The 18,081-nt window shown below is 43.3% G+C and overlaps 1 protein-coding gene across 2 annotated transcripts in view; it reads right to left on the bottom strand.

Annotated features, from left to right (window-relative positions):
- LIN28B (lin-28 homolog B (C. elegans)) overlaps positions 1-18,081 on the bottom strand; it is a 215,728-nt gene that overhangs the window by 194,328 nt on the left and 3,319 nt on the right. The window contains exons 1-2 of one of the 2 annotated variants that reach the window (XM_015427811.1): positions 12,569-12,578; positions 11,306-11,508 (exon numbers count right to left, since the gene is read on the bottom strand). In XM_015427811.1, coding sequence (XP_015283297.1) covers positions 11,306-11,508; positions 12,569-12,578 — 213 coding nt within the window. Of the gene's footprint in view, positions 1-11,305; positions 11,509-12,568; positions 12,579-18,081 lie in introns of those variants that run through there. The other variant, XM_015427810.1, reaches the window with a different exon arrangement.

Genomic DNA, 18,081 nt, shown 5'->3' with positions numbered 1-18,081 from the left:
GGGTGGGGAGATTTTCCTCTTGCCAGCCAGCTGGCAGGTGGCAGGCAGGAGCCCATGAAAGGGGGAGATCCCCTGCCTCCACCTTAGGAATGGGAACCCCAGTGATGTCAGGGGGCGTGGCCTTATGACACACTTCTGGTGATTTCAGGGGGTGTGGCATATGCTAATGAGTTATGCTAATGAATCCCCCTAGCTCTTTTTCTACGAAATGACCCCTGGTCAATCCTAAAAGTAATCAACCCTGACTGTTCCCTGGAAGGCCAGATAATGAAACTGAAGCTCAAATACTTTGGCCACCAAATGAGAAGGGAGCACTCCCTGGAGAAGACCCTGATGCTGGGAAAGATTGAAGGTCAAAGAAGACGGGGACGGCAAAGGATGAGATGGTTAAACAGCGTCATAGATACAACGAACATGAAGTTGAGCAAACTTCAGAGGACAGCGGAAGACCGGAAGGCCTGGCGTGATCTGGTCCATGGGGTCGCAAAGAGTCGGACTCGACTGTGCAACTGGACAACAAAAAAATATATTAAATTATGTGTTTAATTATGTTTTGCATACATTTTTTTGCTATTTCCTGTGTTAATAAACAATTCATTTGATGTAAAAGTTTTAATTTCACTTCTATCTGTTCAGTTGAAGGGTCTTGTTTCATCTTTTGTTCCTGTTGTTTCATCTGTTCATAAATTTGAGGAAAAAATTCTGTCTTTTGTTTTCTGATGTATGAAGTTCCTCTAATCATCCAGCCTCTATGTAATTGGCTGGATTTCATGATCTCTCAGTGGAAGGTACAAATGGTCACAGATCTTTACCACATTCCCCTTCCTAGCTGTGCTGTCCAACCTGGGAAAGCTGAATCTTTAGGTTGTGTGACCTGAATGAATGTGGGTCAGGATGCTACACTGAGCAGGAGAAAGTGGAAGAAATCCACTTTAGTCAGTGCAGCTCTGCTTATGGAAGAGGTAAGAAATTCCTATTGCTTTTGTAAAGAAAGGAAAATTGGTTTTTATACCCTGCTTTTCTCTACCCTATGGAATCTCAAAGAGGCTTACAATCAGCTTCCCTTCCTCTCCCAACAAGAGGCACCTTATGAGCAATGCTCCCGCTAAGCTGTGGAGTCTTGTGAGCAAAAATTCTACTTTGTGAGCTACTGGCATTAAAGTTGTGAGCAAGTGATTTGGCTACTGCATAAATTAGTTTGCTCTGGAGCCATCCTTCCTAAGCTGACAAAAACATGTGAGCTGGAGGCTAAAAAACTGTGAGCTAGCTCACACTAAGTTTAGAGGGAACACTGCTTGTGAGAGAGTTCTGAGAGAACTGTGACTGGCCTAAGGACACCCAGCAGGCTTCATGTGGAAGAGTGGGGAATCAAACCTAGTTCTCCAGATTAGAGCATCGCTCTTAACCACTATACCATGCTGGCTCACAAAGGGTTTTCACAACCAAGAAAGAATAAATACTATTGCTATTTTCTCTCCCTGCTCTAATATTGGTCAAAAAGGCCAAAAAAGGTTAATATTTACAGGCAGGGTCTTTCATGTGGTGGCCCAACACCCTGAAATGTCCCTCCTCAAGAGGTATGCCTGTGCCTCTTATGTTCTTTCAAAAGTTGGGCATGACATTTTTTATTCCATCATTAATTTTAGGGCACAGTTTTTACGCCCAAGTTCCTTGTTGTTTTACTGTTTTTGATTTCAGATCACAAAATGTGTTGTTTTGATTTTTAGATAGGTTTTAATATTTGATCACATTGAAACTTTTGAAAAGTGGTCTATTAATATAGTGAATAAAGCTAGTTTTGTGCTTAGCTTTACAAACTACACTGTTTTATCTTGGATCCCCCAACTTCTTAAAAAAACTGTCCACTTTCCTAAAACATGGGGTGGGTGCCACAGGAAGCCATGCTCAGGAAGGCCACACAGGGTATGCCGAAGAGCCACATGTGGCTCGAGAGCAGCTGAGCAAGTTATCATTGTGCTATACATGACTATATAAATACCAGTTCTATCACATTATACCATTGTAACAAACCACTGTTCACTGCTGTAACAGTCAGGATTCTACCCTTCCTTAAGATTACATCCTATCTTCACCATTAACATGAAGTCGTATCAGTAAAATAGCTGAGAGCTTTGGGGGATTGAATCCACTTATTTTGGATGAAGTGGGATTAGCTTTTACAGAGCAGGCTAAAAGCTTGCGGAACTTTCAGACCCAACCTTGCAGTTTGAAGAGCAGGTTGGTGTGGTGGTGAAGAGTGCCTTCTATTAGCTGTGTTCAATTTGCCAACTCTGTCCTTTCTTAGACTCAGCTGGCCTGCCCACACTAATCCATGTTTTTGTAACCTTGCATTTGGACTATTGTAACACATTATAAGTTAGACTGTTCTAGAAGATAACTTAGAAATTACAACTGGTTAACAATGTAGCAGCCTGATTACTGTCATAGGCTAGTTGACAGGAATACACCTTGCTTATTTTAAAACTGTTACACTGGCTGCCAGTTTGTTGCAGAGTTCAATTCAAGGAGGTGGTAATAACCTTTAAAACTTTATGGCCTTGAACCCTCATATTTGAAAGAATGTCAAAACCTATGGGCATCTGTAGGACACCTTCCAGTTGTCTCTTTACAAGTGGTGAGAAATGAGGCAATTTCTGTATTTCCTCCCAACTTGTGGAAAGAATACTCTGAAGCAGTGAGGTGAATCCCATCTTTAGAAGTTGTTTAGGAGGCACTTTAAGGCCATTTTATTTGTGAAGGATTTTAATGGGGTCTAAGCTGCTGGCATCAGGAGTGGAGTAAAAGGGGTATATTGTACTATGTTTTTAACTTTAGAATTGTAAGATGCTTTGAGCCACAAACAAAAGTTACATAAATGTTTTAAAATAAAATACACACACACTCAGGCATCAGAAGAGAGCCTTGACTGACCTCATGCTCACATCCCAGCAACATCAGATTTTTCAGCTTAAGGTCTTGCCTCTTAAGATATTGGAGCCACTAATGCCACATTTTTCCAGTTATGACCAGCTTTCCTACCCCTTCAATCAATATTTGTACAACTAGATATGGCTCTTTTGTCATAACTTCAGATCTACCAGACCCAGCAGTTCTGTACATTAATAAACGCTGTTGTGCTCTTAGATAACACTTTCTCAGTTACATTCAGTTAAAAATTTCTGATCAGCAAGGAGCTTTTTCAACATTTGATCAATCACTAAGAATATGCATACATAAAGTCAATTAAAAATGGGAAGATATAAAGTTTAATCATTTAAGAAGTCCTCAAGCTATCCATCTTGCTACTTTGAATCAGCAAAGTCAGTTTGTGATGGATCTCCTTGGAAAATCAGGAAAGTTAAAAGAATAAAGACAACACCCAAGGTATGCTCCAACTTAAAACAAAATGTTGAGGCTTTTACATTACTGGTCGATACTAAGTTTTCTACTTAATATCCAGGTTCAGTTTTTGTATTCAGCATCAACTTTTCCCTTACAAGCTACATTGTGAAGAACCCCAAAAGTGTATAAATATATATCTAGATAGAGACATCCAGACATACACAGGGGTGGAAACCAGTCAGAGGGTCGAAAATACTGATTTTACTGACCAAAATTCCAAAAAAACTGACCAAATACTGAGAAAAAACTGACAAATTACCACCTCTGGCTGACTAGGCAGTTGGTTCCCTTCCTCAAGTGCAACGACTTGGCAACAGTGATCGATGTGATGGTCACCTCGAGATTGGACTACTGTAATGCTCTCTACATGGGGCTGCCCTTGTCTCAAACCCGGAAGCTACAGCTAGTGCAAAATGCTGCAGCCAGGCTTCTGATAGGCCTCCCTATGAGGGTGCACATCCAGCCTGTGCTGAAAGCACTGCACTGGTTGCCGATAGCATACCAAATTCATTTCAAGGTGCTGGTACTTACCTTTAAAACTCCTTTATGGTCAGGAACCAGCATACCTCAGGGAACGCCTTTCCCCACACATTCCCCAGAGAGCACTGCGCTCAGGGTCACAAAATCAATTGGCCTCCCAGGTCCTAAAGATGCCAGGCTGGCCACAACCAGGGCCAGGGCCTTCTCAATGGTGGCTCCATACTGGTGGAATGAGCTCCCAGAAGAGATCAGGGCCCTCGGGACCTTTTACAGTTCCGCAGGGCCTGCAAGATGGAGCTCTTCCACCAGGCCTTCGACTAAGGAGCCGCACCAAATAACATCAAATAACTGAGATGTGACAGTGCCCTGGTCCTTGGCTTACTACCAACAGCCTGTGCTGTTGCCTAAATATAGAGACCAACCACCAATATAGATCATCTGATTACAACACTAGTATTGGTTCTGCCTTCTGTAAGCATTGTTATAAGTACCTGATCACTTACTAGCACTTTATGATAATGTAAATTTTATTTTTTGTTTTAAGATTGTATATAATTTGTTACCTATATGTTTAATCTCTTTGTAAGCCGCCCTGAGCCCGCTCCGGCGGGGAAGGTGGGGTATAAAAATAAATGAATAAAGTTATTCACGAGCTCTTTATTTTCTCAACAGTTTTCTGCACTGCATCCACAAGCATTTTTTCCCCTTGTCCTATTCTTCCATTGCTTTCTCAAATCCTTCTAACATGAGCTGTGCCGTGTTGAATCACACAATATCCATCACCTCTACTTTCTTTGTCTCGTGTTTTAAGAGGTTAATTATGTTCCTATACTTTGTGGAAGATTTCACCAAATCACTTTCACTCTTCGGAAAATGGAAAAACACAAACTGCATTCACAAAAATCAAAAAAATATTGACTTTACTGACCAATTTTTTAAAAAACTGACAAATTACTGACCAAGATGAAAAAACTGACTTTTACTGACCATTTTGCACCCCTGCATACTCAATGAGACTGTGAAATCCTTGTTTTGGTCAGGCAGATGTTGTTTTAGATTGCACAGGCATAAATTAAGCCAATATCAGTCTGTTCGTACATCCTAAATGTTTGACTATGCCTGCATCTATAAATATAGATGGATTGGGGGGAGGAGTTACACGGAATTCAGCACTCAGAATTAAGTTATGCCATGTATTTTACAATGGGTGCGTTCAGACGGGACGTTTCAGCCGGCATAAACTGTACCGGTTGGAACCGGTGCAGTTTATGCCGGCTGAAACAGGATCACACTTACCTCCTGTCTGCGGAGCCCATCGCTGTATGCCCGTTCATATGCAGCAGGCGTCAGCTTTTTTTTAACTCAGTTTGAGCATGCGCATAGGCAGCCATCCACAGAATGGCGATCTTTGCGCATGCGCAAAAAACCCCATCTTACATTTAAACTTTAAAGGTAAGGACTTAGCTTTAAAGTTTAAAGACCAAACTGGCCTCCCTGAAGTCCCAGACTCCTCCAAAATGTTAAACTAAGGACCTTTTCTTCTTCTTTTTTAAAACAAACGCCAGGGTGAAGCTTCTCCCAAGCGCATATTGCCGACCTTTAAAAAAAATGGTGAGTGAAAATCGGAAGCCTCAGGCTTCTGAACGGAAGTGGCTCTGCAATTGTGGAGAGCGATCAGATGGGGGTAAAGCGATTACAACCGTTGTACTCAGGATACCACCACTTGGGGACCTAGTGGCAGAATACAACGGTGTAAAGCTCTTTGCAACGGTTAGGGACAGAAGGCAGATGTTCGCCGTGTGAACGCCGGTAAGTACACCGATTCCAACCGGCACCTATTCCATTGCAAATGCCCCGTCTGAATGCACTCAATATGTGTTATGTTACAGTTTGGGGGTTACATGTCTGTGTACTGTCAAGTGTTCAATGTATTTTCAAACACATGACACAGCATTCTCAAGGTGCTCCCAGATGCAGCTCCCAGGGGCAATCCTGACTCAGGAGCCAGCAGACACGTCCGGAAGTATCTCAGATGGCAGAAGGTACATGGATCTCGATATACTTGTAGAGTAGCAACAGTTAGCAAGCTATCAACACTGGAAATGTGTACTTCACAGGTGACAGGTACTCCAATTAATTTCTATAAAATACATCAAGATGTATCGTCAGAGCCAGAAGGGCATCACTCTAAATTTAAAATCTTCATCTATTCTGGTCCCTTTTCATTCCAAAACAATTACAAAAAAAGTTGCATTCATTTAAAGCTAAAGTAACCTAAATTTTGTGTCTGTTTCAAGGTCAGAACATCTTGTTATTTTTCCCCATAAACATTTCAGGCACACGTTCTCTATTCGAGTTTAAGCAGTTTGTTAAAGTACAAACTAAAGCATGGAAAACAAAAAGGAATAAACTACTCATTGAAGACAACTCCCCCTTCTAAATGCAAGATACTTATAAGACTTCGGAGATATTCAGTACAGTATTACTCCACTGATATTTATAAGAGCTAGACCTTTTTGAAAAGGGCTAATCTTTAGCATCATGAAATATACAAAATGATAGTTGACTCTGTAATGTTACTTGTAATACTGAATATTCAAGATGCTTAATTATTAATAGAAATGTGAGGGGAAAGTACGGTGCTTTTTACAAGTACATTTCACATCATTGACAAATGTGTTTCGATGTATTCTGTCAAAAGTAATTATTTTAACGTAGTGGATTTCTGGAAATACAAGTGACAAACTGAAGAAACTTCAGAAACATTTAAGCAATATTCTTTGGCCACATCAGAATACTTCAGATGGTTAGTGCTATGAATTCAAATACCAGCTATTCCATTCAAAGACTTCAAAAAGTTATAAAGAACAATCCATCAGGTTTCAAAGATAAGGATAAAGATGTACTGTTTAGTTACAGGAAAACACATCAGACAGAATAATGACTGAATTGTATAAATCTTCAGAAACAAAGATGAAACTTTTTGGACTTACAAACACCAGTAATCATTATATGAATTGTACAATTATAATGGGCTGTTGAGAACATCTTCCTTCACCTTCAGAGACCTAGTTCTGAAGCAACCTGATCATCTAAAAATATATTTTCCAGCGTTCAAGATGATCTTCCCTACTAGCAAAGCTGAAGTTCCCCAGACATACTGGGTTAGAAACCGGATTCAATATTAAATGACTGCCAATTTCCAATGCTGTCGATAAAGCTTTATGGTCTTTTCCATACCATAGATCCATATTATCAACTTTTCTTTTTCATTAGAGGACAAAAATCAGGTTGTGTATGCTGAACACACTAGTCACATGCATTAAGAAACTTTGAACCATTTTTCTTTTTTTTAAAGTTGGCAGAAATAAAACCAAAAATCTCTAAGAAAAATGCCCTTGCCCTTTATGGCAATGAGCAGATAAAGCTTTTCATGACATGGAGATAAAATCCCAAGACACGTCTATTAAGCAGGGGAGGGGGAGGCTTTTTTCTCCAGGCAGCTGACAACCTGCTACTTAGTGTGTGCCAAAATGCCAGCAGATGAATTTAAAGAACCTAAATTCACAGGGAACTGGACCACATTTCCGATGCTTCTCACAGTTATTAGAAAAAGCTATAGAATTGAACATGAGTAACTTCTGAACAAACATGCTCAAACTGCACTGTAGAATTCGGAGATTATTTCTGTGGAACTTCTATTTAAATTGTGCACATTTACTTGGGAGTAAAAGAACATCCTAAAGCAGAGAATGCAGCATCACACCTTACTTCCAATGTGATGTTTAACAAGAGATGTAATACTTTCTCTGGCACTGTATCATTCTAAATTGGCTTCTGTGCAAATGCAACCAGGATTGTTGTATAAAATTATCTGGGCGGCAATCCTACTCCTACATAAGCAAATCCTTTGATCACAGACAACTATAAATAGCTGTATATATGTCTACACAATGTTAAACATCATGCCAGCTCCTAGATACGACGGACCAGCATTTATGTGAATATTAATGCAATCTCAGCTGCATTAGTGCAGCCCTAAACAGAATTAGACCCGTCTACCTCCAGTGAAATCAATGGGCTTAGGAGGGTATAATTCTATTTAAGATTGAGCTGTATATCAGCTAACTGATGCAATTAAACACTTTAAGTGAAAATTAAAGTCTCTTTTCATTTAAACAGAAACAAGGGAAAATGCTTGGACTTAGAATTATCTAACATACCCATCACTGAATAAGATTCCTCTCCCAGAACTAAACTTCAAGAAAAGGCAACACAAAAATTGCTCATCTGTCCATTTTGAGTTAACAACCAACTATTCCTGTTTCAGGTTTTTCTTCTTACAATAAATGCAAAAAGCAACTGCAGGTGACTATGTTCAATTAACATCAATTTCACTGCTTTTTAAAAAATGGATAATCCATAGTAATGATGGATCTTGAGCTCCCCCCCCTTTGAAAACACTTTAGAAATAAAAATTAAAGATAAAATTTGCCTATAGTAAAGTGATATATAGAGTGATATTTTAGTTATTAAGTTTTTACATGTTAGAAGCTATTATTAGTAACTACTTCTGATTCATTGGTCCATTATTTGGGGAACCCTCTTTAGAGACTTCATTCCCTCTTTAAGAATCTTCTTAACTCATAAATGGAAATCTTTACAGCTATCCTTTAATAGGCTATGTACCAGTTACGATTTTTCCCCAGCCTAACTTGCTTTCAATTGATCCAACTCATTAACAAAATATTACAACACCTCTGTAGAAATGAAGACGTAAAAATCTATTCAATGTCTTCCCTCAAAATGCCACACAAAGCACAGATCAAAATGTTGTATAAACATTCAGAAGCATACAGAAATTAAAAAGTATTCATGAGATGAAAATAGATACAAAATGAAAATATTGGCATGCATATCGCTAATAGTGGACTGCTTTATATTTCAGAGCTCTCTCTTGTATTCAGATTACTTGCTTTTACATACTGAATCCCATTTGAAACAGAGGGAAATCTCACTGAAATGAAGCTAGTTTAGGAAATAACTTTATAACCATGCCAGTTCAGTGAACAGAACAGTGAACATGGAATTCCTGGGTTCCAGAGTCACCGGGGCAGGTTCATCTACATACACCTACACTTCTTGATCACTCATCAGTATGGCATGCAGCTGTACGTGGGAACTGCCTCCAGTGAAAAAGGCTGGAATGATGGCATTAATAAAGGGATGAAATTCACATTTCTGACCAATGCTTCTCTTCCTTGCCTCTGTATCTGTAAAATAGGTTTACCCTGCTTCACTGTATTTACAAGAAAGTATTTGAGAAGTAAGACACAACCTGTGGAAATTAGGTTGATTTTAAGAACATGCAGATATTTCAAGAACATGCAGATATTTCAAGAACATGCAGATATTTCAAATAATTGGGGGGGGGGAGTATACCAATAGCTAGGTTCCCCAAAGATGGTTAACACTCTCTTTGATACACCATGTGTCACAATACATTCCTGAGCACATTGTCTTGTAGCTAAAGGAGGAATGTACACACATGGAAAAGAAGGATGACATGTCGAGCTAAAACTTTGCTTTCCCATTTTGCTGTGGGACTTCTAACTGCCAAAAGGGATAAAGCTACTGTGAGGACAGGCACCATGTCTCTTTCAGCAGTACAAACAGTTACACTAAAGCCAGGAAGCACAGCTCCAGCTGAATGTGCAGCAGTTGCACAAACACATTCCTTTTTCTGGTTCCTGGCAAAATGTAGAAATAGCCTAGTGATTTCACTGCAGCTTACCTATGTATAAAGAGATTGGAACTACTGCATAAAATATCACATTTCCCAAGGATATCAATCAGGTTAGCATTTTTAATTTGCGCAACAACAACAAAAATACTAGCATGCAGTTAGAAGCATATAAAAGTTCTTAATTCTTACACACACAGGCACATATATGTAAAATGCAGTATTCTGAAGATAGATTTGGGGAGATGCAAGGGAATGAAACAGAAACTGCTAGTAATCAACACTGACTACAGTTTCAGTAGCTTAGCATCTTATAAACGCTAATATCAAACATGTGTGTGTGTGTATAATAAAGCAAATAAGATCTCTATAACATATTTTAACCCTGTCCAACATTCAAAAAACAATACTGAAGAGCTGTATCCTTACTGCAGTCCTAAAATCACTTATTCAAAAGTAGCTCCCCTGAATTCCATAAAACTACTCTCACAGTAAATGGATTTAGGACTTCAGCCAGTCACCTTCAAGTCAACCAGTTATAATTAACTTTCATAAAAACATATATATTAGTATACCTGGCCCAAGCTAGGCTTTTGAGGAAGAAACAGTAGAGTATGTTGTCCATAATCTTAATATAACAATCACCATGACTACAAAACTTTAGCTGTTCTTTAGCCCCAACACTTTGCAGACACATCAACTCTAATCCTACAGCATACACATGGGGAATTAAAGGTCTTCATGAAAATGGTAGGGCTTTAAGTAATATGCCTAGTGTTATGTTTCCTTCATTCTGCACAAACTCAACTTTTACTGCACTGAGATTACTGTAATAGAAACAAAATAAGGGCAATTCCAGAATTCAACTACTAGTTTTATGGCTTAAGAGAAAAATCCAAACAATTAAATGCAGCTTTGACAGCTTTCCCATAAACATAATTTATAACAGTCAATATACACCTATAAATATTAACTAAGTCTTGTGTTTTTAAAATAATGTGTTTTTTTAAACTTTCAATAGCTACCTCTGAACACTTGCAATTTGATTCCTATTCCTTTATGGAGACAGTACGCAACAGAATATATCTCCCCCCATTTAATATGCACAAAATGGTAATCAGATGAATCATATGGGAACTGTTTTCATTCTGACTTGTAGTGGAATAAAAGAATTAAAGTTCACACCAATTGATCTAAATATGAAGGCATTTTAAAAAAATCAATCCACAAACAGTGTCTAATTGTCCAGAGCCAATTTGTTAAAAGTGTTGCAACCATTTTCAAACTAGAGAAAGTTATTATTTGTCATTCAGGGTGCCTGGCTTTTTCCCTTATCATTGTAAGTGAGAAGAATCGATCACAACCTGAACAGATGAGAAACAAACAAAAAGCACTCAGTTTAATTCACAGTAAGAGAAGAATTTGTATTAGAAACCTGATGGGGGAGGGGGAGAAAACACCAATGGTGTTGCACAAGCAACTAGCCTACTGATGCCGACTCATGTAGTGGTTTTTGTTAAACTGGAAACGTATATGATTTTGTTTGAAAAAGTACATGAACAAACACCGGTTCAAAGATGCAGACCACCATTATTTTTTTAAAGACCACATGAAATTCATTGAGCAAACGTGGTCTTAAGCCAAATACAGGAGAGCCAGGGAAAACAAAAATGTGCTTACTTGGTGTACAAACACATCAACCGGCGCTTCCAAAGGGCTTCCCTCGCGGTTGATCATGGAAATAAATCCAAATCCCATCCGCACATTAAACCATTTGCAATGGCCTGTTCCGTGCAAGATCTGGGATCCCGCCTCCTCTTCCTCCTCCTCCTCCTCTTGTTCCGGCAATTTCCCGGGCTCATCTCCACCTTTACTCGCCCCCGCTGATTTGGGAAAGGAGGGCGGAAAACAAACACACAACAAAGGCAAAGAGTTAAAATACGAGGAACATCCCCTTGGCGGTTATACAAGAACGATTGCTTCAGAGAACAGAAAACACATGCACGCACGTAGAAACATTACGAAACCATCGCTCTGATTGCTGCCCACAAAAGGCATTAACAAACACCCCGACGCCGTGGAGGGAGGAAATGAAATGAAGGTGTTTTAAAAATAAAAACTCCTAAGCATCGGAAAGAGAGAGCAGCATCAGCTATGCCTCACTCGCGATTGGGGGTTTTTTTAGAACACAATACGCGCGCGCACATGCACGCACACACACCCTTCGAGCAGCCTAGCCCACGTTGTTCTGTACATACGTGCGATTCTGCCCTTTAACTCCATCTTTCAGCCACACAAACCACCCCCAGAAAGCGATACTTTACTTGGATACTGCTGGTTGAGCACCGATCCCATCCCTCCCCAGAGGAATTCGCAGGCGACTGAGCCTCGGCTGGCCAGGCGAGAGAAGAAGAGGAGGAGGAGGGGGCGACCTAGCCGAGAGAAGAGGCGATTGCACAACTTGGAACGGCCCATCCAGCAGCAGAAGCCGCGAGCGCCGTATGTTGTTTTCCGAGGGCGCTCATCCTCCCTCTCTCCTCCTCTCCCCCTCACGCTAGTCGCCCCCCCCTTTCCTTCACTCCGGCATCACTTTAAAGTCGGGAGGGGGGGCAGGTGTACAAAGGTTTCGCCGCCACCCCCCCTTCCCCCGGCAACTGCTTGCTCAATCACACAGGAACAATTGGAACAAAAGCCCCCTCTGAAAGCTTTTCAAGTTGGGTGAATCGGAGTGGGCGGTGCGGAGCACTTGGGCGATCTCGTCCACAATGGGGCCGGTCTCCCCCCTCCTCCGCGTAGACCCTTCCCTCTCCTACGCGAGATCAACTGTTTTAAAGGGGCTTTTAAAAAGCGGGAGCGGGGGGAACGAGAGGCAGAGGAGGAGAGTAAACAGAACCCAAACAAAACCGCAGGGGAAAAAAACAATAGGGGGGGGGGGGAATTAACCTTCGGCCATGTTGCCCCACGGGCCCTCTGCTCCAAAGTGGCGACAGGCAAAGTTCCCCCTGGCTGGCTCGGAGCGGTCTTTTGCGTCAGCCTAACATCTTGATTTTGAACGATCCCCAGTTTCGCTCGCATGGTCTAACGTGCCTTCCCTCGTTTGAGTTTCCCCCCCTTTGCTCGCGCTCCGTTCCTGGGCCCCTGCGCGCACGTGACTCGGTAAATTACATGCCTCCTTGCGACTAATTTCGCCCCGACTCCGCGGAGGGGGTTTGCCGAGAGGCGGGAGCAGCCAATCGCCGCCCCAAGCCGGCCTGACACCACCGGAATGGTTTATGAATGAACGACGGAATTTCAAAACACGGCTGGCCGTGAATTGGCACGTTTCGCTACGTAGATCCGGATGACGCGGAGAAGGCGAGGGAGTGCCCCGGTCGGCATTTCGGCGAGGGCTCCTCGCATACAATAACTGCGCTGCCTACGCAGCCGCATAGTTCCCCTTCTGCGTCTTGGAAACGTCCGTCCCTTGCGTGCACTTTCGCGACAACTCACCTCCGGCCTTCACAACTGCTGCCCTTAAAGGATCTTCTCTCTAGGAACGCGATCTGACACCTAGTTACACAGCTTTATCGGGACTGAAAGTCGGCTTCGTTTATTTAAATACGACTTGCCTCCCGGCAACATAAAAAATGTACGTCAGTATCCCATTAGAATGAGGGAACTGTGGGAGAAACTGCCTGTGGTCTTTTAACTATCCACAGCCCGATCCTATGCGTGGTGGTTACTCCGGGGTAAACCCGGGTTCAGAAGCTTATTTCCGCATGTGTGCGCACAGGACTGTAACCTATCATACAAGTGTAACTGACTATAACCGATTTACTTCTAAGTAAGGCATCGGCGTTGGGGGGAGGGGAAAGAACAGTAGAAATCTTAGCCCTTTTATCTGCAAGACCTCAGCCAAATATTAGGCATGGTTTACCTCTAGAAACCATTGGGCGTGTTCCTATACGTAGAACAGTGGGGCGAAGAAAATCATATACACGGTTCGGTTCCAACTTAACCACATCTTTCCTGTGGTAATACCGCTGAAAAAACAAACCAACCCAAATGTCAGTTCAACTTTTTAGCAACCTAATTGCTTTAAGTTCAATGAACATTCCCCCTATAGTTATAGATACTGTGTGGTAGTATGTCTGTGTACCCAAATGATGGTAATCGTATCCATATTTTACGGAGGCGTGAAATGCCATTCACAAAACAGTTGTGCCCCCCCCCCTTTAGACGCCTACCGGAAAGGCAGTGGCACCTCATTTTGGTTCGGAAAGCCAGGCGGTCCGGCGTTTCAAAGCATTTGGGGAAGAGAGGGCGGGGGAGGGGCCGGGCCAAGGATTGCGCTTCGCAGGTTCCCTCCGCCATCGCGTTCCGGGGGAGGGGATGTGATTAATGACTTCCTAAATAAGAGGCCAGTTTGCAAGCCCGGCATTACTACGAACCTCCATCAGCAACGATTGTTCTCGAAGAGGAGGGAGTTTGGTGGAAGGAACGAGAAGGCGACGCGAGGATTTGCCAGGGAGCAGGAAACCGAGCGGCTGGTGGGATACGGAGAGTGTGCAGGAGAAAGGACAACAAAGAGGAGAGGGATAAAGCTGGGCCCGGAGCCTGGAGTTTAAATCGCCCGGGGGTGGGGGGGCACAGATCTCGGTCACAGCCTGTCGTGTATATAGGGCGCTGAGTCGCCAGAGGCTTCCGGATGTGCACAACAGCTGAAAAGGCAGAGGAGGAATTGCCAATAACCAAAATAACGTTCATACCCCCACTCCCTCCTTAAGTCTAAACAATTGTTCTAATATTTGTGGCCTGGCTTTGTCAGGACGAAGGCGCGCGCGTTGCTCTTTCAAATAAATTGTGGCAGATACTTAAAGAGTGAGTCGCAAAGCAACGACATGACCACACGAAAAGTCTTAATGCCGATCGTCCGTTTTGACAGAGAAAGGGTCTCCTACGAGACCCCCACACCGCTTATCCCTCGGACTATCTTGGAACTAAGCTAACGTTCCGAATTTAAGCCTATTTACTGCGGAGCCACCCTGGCTTCCGTAGAACTGACGGCCCCATCAAGTGCGGACAGCGTCCCCACCTCCACTAGGCCACTTTTGAAAGCCGGAGGACTTGAGAGGGGCTCTCGTAGTGCAAGATACGTTTTCCTCTTCTGCTCCGGCTCTGTTTGCCCTGAATATGCTTTTATGAAATCGCAGGATTGCCCGCTGTTGTTTTAGAACTGGCGACAGACAGTCTAAACAAACAGCCAAGGTCTCCGAACTGGTTAAAGGGGCATATTTACTCCCTTCGTTTTTCGGACTGTGTGTGTTGGGGGGGGGGGGGTCGCTTATTTGGAGTGTATTTCTTTCTAGGATAGCAAGGTGGTCACTTTAGCATTCGCTCGGCGGGGGCAGTCACAAGTAATCCCTCCCCCCATGTACTATTCACATGAGCAAGTAGACAGAGTTCCTGAAATTCCTATGCAGTCCTCAACGGCAAACGTTGTCTACGAGTTATTTCAGAGCTGCCTCTTCCATTCGAGGAGGAGGCTCGTTTTGGCCCCTCCCCTGCTCCGCCTTCATCTCCTTTTAAATGTACCGCTGCCCTCGAACAGCAGGCAGTAAAAGCCTGCCATTCCATTCCATAGATGCACGGAGACTTACTTCTGAGTAAATATGTACGGGATCGTCCTGAACATTTAATTGAAACCCAAGGGACATGCAACCTGAGCCTTTGCGTGTTTAATATGAAGCGCCTCGGTTTTGTCTCCGAGTAAAGCCAGAAAGGTCTGCAGTCAGTATAGGTGTTAATTTTTTACTGATAGCTCTTTTTAAAAGTAACAGGGGAAGAAATGTGCATGAAAAAAACAAAGCATTAGATATAGCAATTTAGAAATAAAAGTGAAATGAGGTGTTGCATAGCCAATTACCCTGGGCCGTATGGGTAGGGCGGGATATAAATCCCAGAATAAATAAATAAATAAATATGCCCACAGGCATAAGCGTTTCACAGATCAGAGATAGGATACGCCGATAGATATCCTTATTTTCATAGGAATGATAAACCATTGCTGATCTCGTCAGGGTTCTAGCAAAAAAATAAATAAATTAATAGGTTGTCTTCCTCAAACAGAACTATGATTCCCCTCCCCTGAGTTAAAGATATGCAAGAAACAAATAGTTGTCTAATAACAGACTGTGCTGAAAATATACCCCAGCATATTCAGCGTATGAAATGTAGCCTTGTCGATTCTTTGGTGCATTAAAGGTAGAGTCAGGAAGGACAGGATACAGAGTCTGGGCAGAACCTTAACTTTCAAGGCAAAAATGGGGAGGGGGGAAGAATAGGACCCGCCCCTGCCAAACAAGGACCATTGTGTTTTATTAAACCTTATTATAAAATCCTGAGATTTTTGTAATTCCGAATTTGTTTCAGTCGGGGGGAGGGACTGGGGAACAGGATTAGTTTTTGCAGGACCCCCCCCCCTTTTAAAAAGGTCAGGAAATACACGAGAGAGGCAGGCAAATAGTGCGAGGGCTGATACTAGCAACTCCGCTCCACAAAAGCCGCCTTTGAGAAAACTACACGGGGATTTGCCCGCAGTTCTGACTAAAATTTGTAGGCCTCCAGTATTAGCGGAATTAAGGTTGGGGTCAGCGGACTGGTCACCGATGTCAGATGTTATCGGCTCATTCATTTCCTGCAAAAGACTGCAGCCTTTTAAGTTCGGGGGAAGGTAAAGAGCCCAGTCCAGCTGGCAACTCCAGCGACCTTTCTAAATCTGAAGGGGGGCGCGCTAAATAACTAGAAATTCACATTTAACTGTTCTCTTTCTCATACGCACGACCAGCAAACGTTTTGTGTTCGTGGAAAAGTCAAAACTTAACAACAAAAAGGAAGGCAGCATTGCCTTGAGACGGCAGCCCCCCCCCCCCACCCCCACCCCCCCCCTCCCAGCCAAAACCCCGCCGCAAAAAGGTAGCACCAAAAGAGTACCCCAATTCTTCCCCAAAATCGCGCTCCTTCGCCAAAGCGCGCCTTTAAAGGACTGTCGACTCGCATCTCTCTGTCGTCTCAGGTGGCTTCACCACCAAGCCGCAGCAACCAGAAGAAAACTCGTAGCTCTCGCCGAAGGAATCGCACCCCGCTAGCCTCCGTCTGGCCCTTCCAAGGGGAGCCCCGCGTTTGGTCTCTGGGAGCAAAGAAAAACGTCCCGTCTGGCGCGTTTTTGCCGCTCGTGTCTGTTTCAAGCAGACCGCAGAACTGTAGCAGTTCGGGGGAGGACGGCTCTGTCTGCCGTAGGAAAAGCCGACCCTCCCCCTCCCTAGATGTCTCGCGACCAGGAGGGTCCTAGTGGCCGCTTAGCCCCCCCCTCCCCGGGCTAATCCAAAGAAGACCTCCGAGACGAGCCGGCGCCCAACAAAGCTCTCCTGCACCAGGACCGACACCCGCCAGCCGGCCGTTTCCTACTTACAGCTGGACCTTGACCCACCACCAAAAACTTCGCTTGAACGAAACTCTAGTTTCCGGTGGGGTTGGAAGGAAAGGCACTCTGCACATGTTCAAGAGCTCTCTCCAATACGTCACAGGTGCCGGGACAGAATTTTGCAAAAACAGAATCAACCCAAGTCCCACCTTTCACGTGAACACAAGCGGCAGAGGATACCGTGTTCCCTTGGCAATTGCGGGTTTCTCCCCTACTCGCTGTTCTTTTCGCTGCTTCGAGACAGAAAACGTGAGCAAGACAAAAACGAGAATAAATCTCAGGTACTTTTTACGGGACATAAGCAGCGTTTTCACGATACCTTCGGGTTTACGGCGATGTACACCCGATGACTATTAGTAAAAAGGGGGTCGGGTTAATTTAATCTTTAATAAATCGTTCACTCTATTATCTAACTGAATCACTCATAGAAATTGCCTCGACTGTTCTTGCAAACGCATGGGTATTCTTGCATCGATAAGTGACCGCGTTCACGTGAACCTAGCTTGGAAACTTTAAAGTGGCTTACCTGGTAAAAAAGCCTACAGTGGTACTTACTTCTGAGTAAGCCTGCACAGTAACCTGCACTGTCAGGGCGCATGGGGCCGGGTGAGTGTGTGAGAACAGAGAGGCAGCTTCAGTTCAGGGCGGCGTTCCTGGAAGATCTGCTCATTTGAATGGAAATTGACCAGTATCAACACTGAAGGGAGGGCTGGGGGAAGGGAGGGCAGACAACAGCCCGGTAGGCTCAGATCGCTACAAAGTTTCAACGATGCGAAGAACCCGACGTTTGCCTTTGGAAATATACGCCAAGTTTATAGAGACATTCATAAATCGGCAGCGCTAAAAAGAAACACCTCCGAATGACTTCGTTTTTACTAACTTCGGTGGAACTGTGCATTTAAATCCCTTCACCTCCTTTTAACTATAAATTAGACGCTTCCTAGGAGGAGGATCCTCCTCCCGTGTGAAACAAAATAGGGACCTTTTAGGAAGA

The sequence above is a fragment of the Gekko japonicus genome, unplaced genomic scaffold, assembly GCF_001447785.1.
Source record: "Gekko japonicus isolate JY-2015 unplaced genomic scaffold, Gekko_japonicus_V1.1 scaffold556, whole genome shotgun sequence".
Lineage (NCBI taxonomy): Eukaryota > Metazoa > Chordata > Lepidosauria > Squamata > Gekkonidae > Gekko > Gekko japonicus.
This window is presented reverse-complemented; position numbering and strand designations above follow the sequence as displayed.